Source organism: Lissotriton helveticus, chromosome 2_1 (assembly GCF_964261635.1).
Source record: "Lissotriton helveticus chromosome 2_1, aLisHel1.1, whole genome shotgun sequence".
Classification (NCBI taxonomy): Eukaryota; Metazoa; Chordata; class Amphibia; order Caudata; family Salamandridae; genus Lissotriton; species Lissotriton helveticus.
The window spans coordinates 225,229,377-225,241,436 of NC_136059.1; the positions used below are offsets into that span (position 1 = coordinate 225,229,377).

Genomic DNA, 12,060 nt, shown 5'->3' on the forward strand with positions numbered 1-12,060 from the left:
TCCAAGGGTTAGTTGGCGGACCTCCTGTGTGAACTACAGGGACACAGCAAAATTCTAAGGCCTCCCTGCATCTGCCCTGCTGACCTTTTGCAACTGGACCTACAGCTGGACCTGCCTGCCAGGCTATTCCTTCGTCCCCAACATGTGCCAGGATCAAGTTTGCTGCACATGGGATGTCTGAAGGTCTTGTTAAAGTGGGTCAGATGTTTCCCAATCGTGTATTGTGGCCATTCTCTGACATCCAAGCCTGTACTGGCATCAGTCCTGAGGTTCCTCCCAGTTCCTGGACCCTTGGCTCGAGTCTAAGTACTCCTCCCTGCGAAACTGAAGAGTTCATTGGAACCAATGCAGAGTGATGGCAAGACCGCTTATCACGGCACCTTGCCGCTCCTCATCTGCAGCTTCATGAGAACCGATCCAGTACAGCGCAGGACCACACATCGGGACACCACGCAGCACTTGATCGGCAGCTTCTCCGGAACCAATGGAGCTTGATGCAGCCCAGTGCAGCACCTCGAAGCTCCTCATCGGTGTCTTCATCGGCATCGATGCAGCGCGACGCAGACTCGCTCAGGACCTCACATCTCCACACCTGTGAAACTAAAGTACAACTCCCAGCAGTCCTTGTTTCAGGGTTTATGTACTATTTCTTCATATCAGAGGTCATGTGCACAAAGGACACCGCTATATACCTGCCTGACCTCAGGCAGGTATATAGCGGTGTCCTTTGTGCACCCAAGGGCACTTGACTCGTCAAAGGCACGCCAAGACTTAAATATTGCCGAGAAACGCTGCCTGAAGTCAGACCAGTGGGCCTGATGAGAGCACTTCTTAGAAGCCCGCTAGAGAGGTTTTCCTAAGGTGAGAGGCATTTGTAATCCAGTATCCTATATATAATCAGGTTGCTCTGAAGCAGAGGAACCCTTGTGTTAAGAGCTCTAGCTTAAAAGCGCCTCTCGTGGTTCATTGCTTAAATAGAGGCTGCTGCTCTGCTACCTTAATTAATTGCAGGGCCCTAGTAAACCATCGGCTCAGGAATTGATATCCGAGAAATGCTGACATTTTGTTGCTCTAACTGAAACGTGGCTACCCTAATCCTTCTCCGGCCTTGCAGTTACTTTAGTAATAAGTTATATTATTTGTTATAAAGAATACACTGTTTCAAGAGGTGGAATTGTTCTTGTTTTCAATTAAAATCTTCAGGTGTTATGCATTATTTCTTAGCATTCAGCTACTCCTCATTTACCGATCTGTCAAATTCTTAAAGAGAATTTTGACTGCGTCCTAGAAGTCATTACCCAGGTATCCTTAAATAAAGTATAGAGTGGTGTTCGAACACAATAGAAAAGTGCCAGGAAAATGCTGAGACCAAGTCAGGTCCTCCTGCCGAGTCAATCATATAATTGACAGAACCATCACAATCTCAGAAATATTTGCAGTGTGTTGGACAGGCCATTACTTACGGCGCGGAGGAACTGAGCTCTACATTATGCAAAGGATACTCTGCAGCGATGATCTTTTGGATCTCTCTTATGATGCTGTTGATCACAAGCTCCTTATTATTAGTCTTAACGAAGTAGGCATCAGTAGTACAGTCCTTGAGAGGTTCATCGCCTTTCTTCATTGTAGGACTCAAAGGGTAACAGGATCTAACTTTTTTCTGAGGATTCCCATTTTAACTTCGGGAGACCGGCTGGGTTCATCCTTTTTCCCCACTACTTTTTAACATATATGTTCACTGACAGCCTTAATTCAGTCTTATGGCTGCAATCCCTACTCATTCACTGATAATACTCAGGTCATGATTCGCCTAGGTCAACACTTAAAATCACCCTTACCTTAGCTTCGTGTCTTTTTGAACGACATCTATCTAGTGTTGAATGATATAGAAAAGCCTGTTTTTCTGAGTGTTCAACCCAGATCTTTTTGATTTTTTTGTCGACCTGATGTTAATGTTATTTTACTGGTACTATGACTTCTGTTCAGTGCCACCATGAGTGTGTATGTTTGTGCTCAAATGGGTACGGTAAAATTGATTTCATGCAACTATTTAACGCTCCAATGAGGCCATTGTAAGTTGCCGCAGAAATTGCACCAGTGGTGTGGAAATTAAATATTATAGTAGGACTGCAGTGTGTAAGTGTACCACTCCTACATCTAAAAACAATATTTAGCTGCCAGGAGCACCAGTGTGCTATGGCTGGGTTGCAGTTTAAATGTATTGGAGAAAAGAAAGAAAAAATGCCTATGCCATGGAGGGAAAAACTGTTTTACCTATTAATAAGTCAGTATTAAAGTGTGCCTTGTAAACTTGCAGGGCTGGGTGTACAATATATAAAAGTGGAAATGGAAATCGTGTGTCCTCACAGTGATTTACTATCCCAAAGCTGTTTTTAGTGTGTAGGTCAAACTAGATTATCCATAAACAGGCCTTTGCATAATTAAAACCACTATTTTAGACCTTAGCCTGGAAAATTGCTATCAGTATGATCGAAAGTTTTTCCCACTTGGTTTTCCCAGACTCATTTCTTGGTTAAAGTAGATTTTGATAACTTTTGTAGAAAATTAGCTTTATAAACATGTACTTTGTGCTGCCTGATACACAACTGGCTTGGATTAAGTTTAGTCCCCGCACCTCACCTTCTGAGGCCTAATATACATTCCTGTGTTGAGTTAAAAACCTTCCTTTCCATAGCACTGCAGCCTAGGTTCAGCTCGAGTAACTGGCTTACTAACAGGGATTATCCATCTCTAAGGGAGGGAGAAACGGGTGGCAAAATAAAGGACACGTGACCTCTTTTTACTTGTAACTTCCTAATGGGGCTGACCGGATCTGCTCCCATTCATTGTGAGAACCGTCTTGAGACTTTGGCTCCAGTCGTAGTATGGAGAAAATCAGTTCTTGGCCCTGACATAGAGAGAAGACCTCATCTAAATCGGTGACTGATTTAGGGAGAGCAGAGCACTTTCTGACGGAAAAAAGGGTTAGTGTTTTTGGAAGTAGGGCATAGGAGTTCGACATAGCATGAGAAAGTAGACGGACTTGGTGGGGGAAATCTCCAGTCCCTGAGTGGTACGCAGGATATGACTGGCACCCGACCACCACTTGCCATGAACATCCAAGGACCTGGAAGGATTACTTCTGAAAAAGGAGATTCTGTTGGAAGAAAGAGGACTGAAGGACCCTTAAAACTTTCTGGTATTTAGGGACATCTTCTGCAAGGGTCAGGTGGCTGGCCTTTTGTTTGCCTGTTCCTGTGACATAAAAAGGAGCAGGATTCCTGTCTCCTAAACGGTGCAACTGAACACAGAGGACTCAACCTTGCAGGAGCCACGACTAGAAAGAGACTTGGGGCCGTGAAGCCTGTGCTGAAGATCTGATGATTGCAGGAGTGACCCTAAAGAACTTTTCCAGCAGTTGGGGAAAACTGGGAGTTAGTAATTTTTCCACCTCCAGAGCATTTTGACTGAATGCTGCGGTTTGCCAACGTAGGTTGTATCCGAGGCAGGCAAGCAAACCAGGTTTGCTCTGCTCAGAGCTTTTTGCTGCAATGAAAACAGGTCATCTAGCCCTCACTGTAAAGCTATCAGATCTCATGGAGCCCTGCATGGCTACTGCTTTCAGTGTTGACCGGCTTCAGAATTTTGAGAACCAAGAACTTTCTGAAGGTAAAACGTTGGACCAGGATAAGGCAAAAGTATATCCCAGCAGCAAATCGATGAAGGTTGCTTAAACATTGAGCTTTGTCCAGCTCTTTGCTTTTGCGCCAAAACCAATGGCATTAGTGGCTGTTCGATGATGACTTTGAGGAACCCGCCGCACTGGCTTCAGCCTTGATCCTTGCCCTCTTGAGGAATCTGACATCTAAAAAGTAGACTGTGTCAGAAGGTAAAATCTTTGACTGGCACGACCAGCTTGGTGTCAATTTTTAGTCTTTTTGGTTAATCAAATTTATCAATAATATTGTATTATTTGTGTGACCTTTAAAATTGTTGGAACCACTTAAACGTACCAAGCTTCCTCTGGGGAATAGCCTGCAGCTTGTGCCATATCGACCAGGGGTTGAGCATATAGTCACTGAGACTTATGTTGAGACCCAACCACGGTGTGTGTTATTAAGTTGGTAAGTGTACCACTTTTCAAAATTAATAATCCACTTTCTTTTAGATGACTTCTATTTTTTTTAATTTGAAAGCAAATAAAACAGGTCTAATTGTTTTTGTGAAAAAGATTGTTGTCCTTCAGCCTAGGATCCTCAAAATCTCCAGAACAAAAGGAAAAAATGTGGGAATCACTATAGATACCAATTTATCATTGTGTCTTGACTTCAATACTTTGTGTTGTTCAGCAATCACGTTACATTTGCTTTTTTGGGCCCGGCTTACCGCCCCAAAAAATGCCTTCTGCAGTTGTTTCTGGCTGTGTCTTCAAAACATGACTACTGAGTATGCGAATTACAAGCCTCACTACAAAACGTTTGGTTAAAAAATAAAGCGTACAAAATGCATTGTATAAATAAATATGTTTTTGAAGCACAGGATAAGCTTCATGGGTTACCCTTAGAGCAAAGAATGTATTTCAAATGTGTTTGTCTTGCTCACAAAGCATTCCACTCTGCAGACACTCAGTGCTCATCTAATTTAATCCAACATTACAAGCATAGCTACAGCCTTATTTATCATTGTGTCTTCAGATATTTGGGGCCAAGTTCTAGAAATCTCATTTTAACCACAACTTAGACCATGCATCACCTTACTTTCTAATAGGCTCTTGAACCCACCTATCCTCTAGTGGTCAATTTTCCTGGTCAGTTTTGCGTCTTTAAGCGCCATGATATCTGTGTTTAAGCGCACTTCATATTCACAGTAAGTTAAAAAGAGTAATTTCGATTCTCCCGGTTGAATAGATAGAGGTTGCAGTGACCATGCAGATAAACTAGACTATTTGAATCTAACAGTCGGACTGCCTAATGTAGCGTCTTCCCCAGTCCTGAAGCATGCGTATAAAAAATACTCCCCACAGGAGCTGCAGTCAAACACTTCTTTATTCCTCAGCATACACTCATGCCCTGCCCAGTGTAGCATGTTGGTGTTATACGCATTAGGACGCTCGTGGTTCTGAGACAGACTCTGAACAGGAACTACGTATATGTGCAGAGGTGTTAGGGTGTGGTTAATGTTGAGTCTGAGATAATGTTCAGTATGTGAGTGCAAGCTGGGGAATAAAGAAGTGTTTAACTACAGCTCCCAGGTGGCGTAATGTATCTGTATGCTCCAAAGTCGCAACACCAATTTCATCATGCTTCACATTAACCACACCTTAACACCTCCCATCGCATTTCATGCTTACTCTTCAAAGTCCGCGAAGTCCCACAATACGCTACACCCACTAAATGCAGAGATACCTCTAATACAGAGATACCATGGTTGGACTTTATTTTCTTCCACTGTTTGTTTTGTTCATGGGCTTAAGTGGATCTTGGTCGTGAGGGGATTGTTTTTAATTGATGGATTTCATACAGTAACTAATCCATTTTGTCTCCTTTTAGAGTGAGAAACGAAGTTCCAATTTCATGTACTTGATGGTTGAATTTCCCTGCGTAACAAGTGATAGTAAAGAATATGCGATTGTATACTATGAGAAGGTGGGTAACTTGTGAATTTCAAGTTTGTGTAATGCGTTTATTTGATTCTCTGCCTGTAAACAGCTTTTCAGTTGATAAAATTATTGTTTTCATATGTGCCGTAATCAGAAATACAATTTTTTATCAAATTTGAAATACAACGAGGATTTTTGTATTGATAATTTGTAAATTTGTTGCTGCTGCTGAAAATCTTGAATGTGATAATTTGTGTGAAATGTTTTCTCAAGCAGGTCCTGCTCTCCAGTCAAACTAAATTTCCTCCGGTATAATACTCAATTTCAACAGCCAGTTTCCCCGGCTCCCATCCGTATTTTACAGTACGCGGGGTATGTGCTTAACCACATTGGTTCTTAGTGTCAGCAGGATCAGGACAAATTAATCATGACAAATTCTTTCTTGACCTTAGTTTTAAGGAGTGGGTGAGTGAGCCGCTTTCCCTCAAGGCTCCTCGCTGAGCCCACTTCTATTTAATGTTTATTTTTCACCCCTTTTTGATATCATCGCCCAAACAGGAATAAAGGCCACCTCTTACGCCGATGATATCCAACTTTTGTTTTCATTCAATAGTATCACCCCCACTACTTTTGATCCCCTAAAAAATTGCCTCCGCATAATAGCCCAGTGGATGGACAACAATTTTTTAAGGCTAAATGCAGGAAAAACTGAGGTACTTTTCTTCCATCAGCCGTCTCCTTTGGACCCCAACATCTGGTGGCCCCTTGATTTGAGTTTTCCCCTCTGCCTATAGACTCTGTGAAAAACCTAGGGGTTAGATGGGATTCCAACCTCACATTCCACTATCAAGTCCACACAGTCTCCGCTGCATGCTTCGCCAAGATCAGAATGGTAAAAAAGTTTATCCACTTCCTGCCAAGCAATACCAGGAAGACTGTAGTCCAGGCGCTGATTACTTCGCACATGGACTACGCAAACGGCTTGTATAATGGCCTGTCTGTGGGGCTCTGTCATCGCCTCCAGACAGTCCAGAATGCTGCAGTCCGATTGGTTGATGGCATCCCCCTGCGTGAGCACATTTCACCCCATCGTCGCAGACTTCATTGGCTGCCGATACATAAAAGGGCAGAATTTAAGGCCTTGGTACTAGCTCACCGTGCTTTGAGAGGCAAGGGCTCTGCTTACCTATCTACTTGTTTGACCCCCTATAACAACATTAGGACTCTCCGTTCCTCCTCAAAAAACCTCCTTACGGTTCCCAGATTTAGGAAAACTCGCTCTGGCGGGAAAACTTTCCAAGTACTGACCTCGGCCCTCTGGAACAAACTACCAAATGCTATTCGGTTGATTCAGGACGAACTGCCTCTCCGGGGAGCCCTAAAAACCCATTTGTTTTCTTGATCATTTCCCTACTCAATAACACCTTAGTCAGCATGTGATCACACAGGAGTGCCGGGACACCCCGTTGGGGTAACTGTGCGCGATATCAAAATACACTAAATAAATATTATAGTGTCCCTTTATCAAGGGGGACCCCTGAGACATTTGCCACCCCTTCCTACCTCTTTGTCTGGCAAATAGCTTTCTTTAGATTCTATACCTTAAGAATAGCCTTAGAGATCCAGTGCTGTGTAAACTTTTTTTTCTCCAGCGCCACCAAAGGGCGCCATGTGGCTTCAGCCACCCATGATTTGACGGTTCCAGTGATTAGTATTCACTGCTGGTTTTCTGCGCCTCATCTACACAGGTCTGGAGCTGCGTCAATATGGAAATGCATCTGCTTTCAGCAGTGACTGGGTCAAATGTCTCATAAGGTCTCAGGTTCTAAAGCCTGTTGTAGATGCTGTAAAAAGATGTCTTTGTTGGAACAGCATGATATCTGCATGTGATATCTTGGCTTTGGCTACAATCCAACAGCCAGTGACTCTTGCTCCTTGAGGCATCAAAAGGCCATCAGAGAACTAGGTGCCAAGTTATTTTTGGCCAAGTGGTGTAGGGTCACCGTAAAATTATTCTAGTCCCCTTCAGGTAAGCCTCGTGACAGGAATAGGAAGGAGAGGTTTTTTTCTTTCCTTGAGGTAATGATCCCTCTTATGGGACAGTTCAGAGACTAGACACTGTTCCCCAACAAGAATCTTCTCTTGTGGGAGGTGGTTCCTATAATAAAAGAAAAGTGAAGCTAGGGTTCCCGATTCCATCTGCCAACCGCACAAAGGTGAAAGCTTTTCAGGCTCTGAAGGACATATTTAGAATGGCCAGACTACCTTGTGGATGATTACCGAAGGATGGGCCTGTTCCTGTCAGTTTGATGATTCCTGAAGTTCAGACCCTTATTTCCCCTGACTACAAATCCAGAGGCTTCTGCTTTGGTGCCACTTTCGAAGAAGCAAATGCCTTCCAGCGTTTCACACCTCACGTGCTGTTTCCAGTACCAGTCTTGGATCCAGCCTCTAAGATGGCAGCATTAATCACTAGCTGAACACCTTCGAAGGGCCCACAGATTTGCACAGATGTAGCTAATATTGGATTGGAGTCCAGTGCTCAACGACCATGGCTGCTCAAAGGTTTATGAATTGGAGTCCGATAGCCTCCTCTACGCGTACAATTTTGATGCTAGCCTTTTCCTGAACTTAAAGAAGTGCTAGTGTTCTCAATATGTCTGCAGTAGTGAACACCACGTAAACCTCTGGGCTTCTTTCAGAGCAAGTTAGTTTGTTCACCTCGTTTGTACAGAAAGTTGCAGAGGCTTTGGAATTATCCTTTCTCACTACTGAGGCAAAATTCAGCATTTTTACTGACATTTTGAAGCCATCTTTTATGGTGTGTGAGCTACTGCTGCCTTTTACCAAAGAGCTTTTTGAGCCTGTTTTGGCTGTCTAGGGGAAACCTTACCTGGGCCCTGCACTCCACAGACAACTGCATAGTGACAAAGAATTACAACCTTGGATCATATGTTTCTGTCATCGCCTCTTTCGTTGGAGAGCATGGTGGTTCAATTCTTTTCACTAAAATTAACCTTAATTCCTTTCCTTTGGCCCCTCCAGACTTGAGAGTCTAAGAGGCTTGACTCTATGGACTGAAACGTCTCTGCCTCTGACAGTTTAGCTATTTGATTTGCAAATGCCGTACGCCTTCTTGGCCACTATATTCACGCCCTATGGAAGCTGTCAAAAATTACTGCTATTGATTTTCCTAAACACACAAAAAAAGCCATTTTCTGATTTGGTAAGATGGCTCCAAATAAATCGTAAAGAGTGGCTTGGATTCTACTTGCACTTGGCTCAGTCAATGCCATGATCGTTAGCCTGCTCCCCCACACCTGGGTGCATTCCACAGACTTCCCGGGACACGTCCAAGTGACTTAAGTGCACATGCCCTTCAATTATGAACAACTATTTGGTGAGAAAGAGAGCTGCAATTGTGTGATCTCTGAACCTGACATCTCTTCCAAAACAGTACCAGCAACAAAATAGAATTTTGGGGACTTCTCCAGGACACAGCATTTTTGCCAGTGGCAGCTTTCTCAAATGTTTCACACACCTCAGTAGAAATATCACTCTTTTTGGGACATGAGTGGATCTAGAAGACATTGTCATTAACAACCCCAGCACCTCCAGTCCCTCCCATCGTCCGCTGGATCTGCAGTCTAAGATCATGTTTTACTCCCTTCCATCTCACTGCCACCGGCTTCGGCAGGGAGAAGATCTACCTTTCCTCTGCTGACTGGGAGACCATCAAGGCAGACCTCTAGGTCAAACACATATCCGCACTGGCCAATGCTTACTCTCCTATCATCTGCTCTGGACTTTCTCATTCTACCAAGATGTGTTATTCATCACTTATCTTTATGTTGGTGGTTGACACTCTTGCCCTCCTGAACAAAGGGACCATCGAGGTGATACCTTTGGAGGAAAGGGGCATGGGATTTGAGTCCCTTTACTTCTTGGTCTATAAGATAGACATAGGCTTAAGACCCATTCTGGACCTCCACCCCTGATTTTTTTCACCCAGTACAAGTTCAATATGCTGTCAGCACTCAATTTGGGGAATAGGTTAGACCTTGATGACTGTCAACTATTGCTATTATGACACCATTATTGACCGTGGGGCTCGAGCCGTCTAACTGAGAGAGCTGCTAGCCCACCCAGTGGGAGGGGCACAGGACTTGCTCCTCTATGCCTGGCCAAAAAGTGCCAGAATACACTAAACTGGACTCCGGATCCAGCAGAGCTGATAGAGGCTTCTAGCTGCAGATTCATTACTTTAGAATTATCCCATGTGTCAAACTGGATGCTGAAGATTTTGAGCTGTACCCTTACCTGCCGGTAGGCATCATTCAGCTCTGCGTTGTCCATGCCGTAAATGACGTACTCTGTACCTTTATATATGGCACCACAGTGTGCTGACATTAGTTCTTTCCTTTCCGCGCCAGATAGCAAAGATCCATGAACAGCTACCCCTCAGTTACTTTTTGACTGTCTTTTTTTTTAACGTTTTGTCTACTATTTTTGAGAATAAATCCTTTATCCTGGTGTGACAGGGATGTCTCCCAAAAAAACGGCTAGTTTTAAACCATGTGGCGTGTCGCAGCGGACGTTCCCCTCCAAGCTCCAGGCACCACCCGGGTTTCGTACAAAAGGGGGTGGTGATGGATGGAGCATCTGAACCAATCAAACACTCAAACCCAGTCAAAAGATCTGGGTTTGATCCATCACCGTTCTTTAGCCCACTCTGCCACCCCAGTTCAGACATGGCTATATGCAAATCAGTCTGACCCTGTGCCTCATGGGAACAGTCCAGCCCGAACTGCCGAGCCATGCCTTCCCTGGACCGGAAACAAGCTTCCGAGGACCAGTTTCTGGCATTACAGCCGTCTTTAGCCCGGCTTGCATGAATCCAGTGGCAAAGTGAGCAAGGGACTCATGTCTGAGCATACCCTGCCACACTTATGGCAGCCAAAGCGGTACAAAAGGGGGTGGTGATGGATGGAGCATCTGAACCAATCAACCACTCACACCCAGTCAAAAGATCTGGGTTTGATCCATCACCGTTCTTTAGCCCAATCTGCCACCCCAGTTCAGACATGGCTATATGCAAATCAGTCTGACCCTGTGCCTCATGGGAGCAGTCCAGCCCGAACTGCCAAGCCATGCCTTCCCTAGACCGGAAACAAGCTTCCGAAGACCAGTTTCTGGCATTACAGCCGTCTTCAGCCCGGCTTGCTTGAATCCAGTGGCAAAGTGAGCAAGGGACTCACGTCTGAGCATACCCTGCCACACTTATGGCGGCCAAAGCGGTACATAAGGGGGTGGTGACGGATGGAGCATCTGAACCAATCAAACACTCACACCCAGTCAAAAGATCTGGGTTTGATCCATCACCGTTCTTTAGCCTACTCTGCCACCTCAGTTCAGACATGGCTATATGCAAATCAATCTGACCCTGTGCCTCATGGGAACAGTCCAGCCCGAACTGCCAAGCCATGCCTTCCCTGGACCGGAAACAAGCTTCCGAGGACCGGTTTCTGGCATTACAGCCGTCTTCAGCCCGGCTTGCTTGAATCCAGTGGCAAAGTGAGCAAGGGACTCACGTCTGAGCATACCCTGCCACACTTATGGCGGCCAAAGCGGTACAAAAGGGGGTGGTGATGGATGGAGCATCTGAACCCGGATTTGGGCTTAATCGAAGCGCCTGCATACTTGAACACTCATACCTTGAATCGGGATAAATTCACAGCGCGGACACTTTATTTTATAACCATTACCTCCACTGATCATCTATAAATTCAGCTCTAGTGGTGGGGTGAATGATATTACCTCAATGAGGCATTACCCATATTGACAACTGAATAGATAAAAAGCCCTGATGAAGTCGTGACAAAACACGTGTTGGCTACGCTTTGGAAACACAATATCTTGCTAAGAACAATATTGGAGCAATTACGTTTGACGACTACATCATTATAACTGTTATAAATTAAGTGTGCTAAGTGTGCCAGATGAATGTATATTGCCATATTGGGAATCTTCTGTAGGGGTCCTCACTTATGAATGTTGGGTGAACATTCATCCATCGTGTGCAGCGTATCTAATACTTTTGTGCGATAAATCCTTCGTGACAATCCCGAGTGAGCGCTACAGTACCCTCCTTTTCACCCCCTTCTCTGTCATTGAACAAGCATAATCAACCTGATACATGATAGTACATATCTCTTTGAAAGTGATTAAGTTAATGTGATCTGTTATCTCATCTACAAGATGATTTATAACATTTGTAATTGCATCTACCACTAAATCTCTTTGCTCTTAAAAACTGTACCAGGCCCTGAGCCCTATCTCTCCGTTGTTAGACATCTTTGGGAAAGATCACTCCTAATGAAATTCTGTGTGGGCTTCTTACGTCCACTTATTGTTTCCTTCTGGTCAGTGTGATCCTGATTCGATTCAGGTATGGCCTTGTG

The 12,060-nt window shown here is 44.3% G+C and overlaps 1 protein-coding gene across 2 annotated transcripts in view; it reads left to right on the forward strand.

Annotated features, from left to right (window-relative positions):
• PIK3C3 (phosphatidylinositol 3-kinase catalytic subunit type 3) overlaps positions 1-12,060 on the forward strand; it is an 875,540-nt gene that overhangs the window by 216,028 nt on the left and 647,452 nt on the right. For both annotated transcript variants that reach the window (XM_078674734.1, XM_078674732.1), the window contains one exon: positions 5,550-5,645. In XM_078674734.1, coding sequence (XP_078530860.1) covers positions 5,550-5,645 — 96 coding nt within the window. The remainder of the gene's footprint in view (positions 1-5,549; positions 5,646-12,060) is intronic.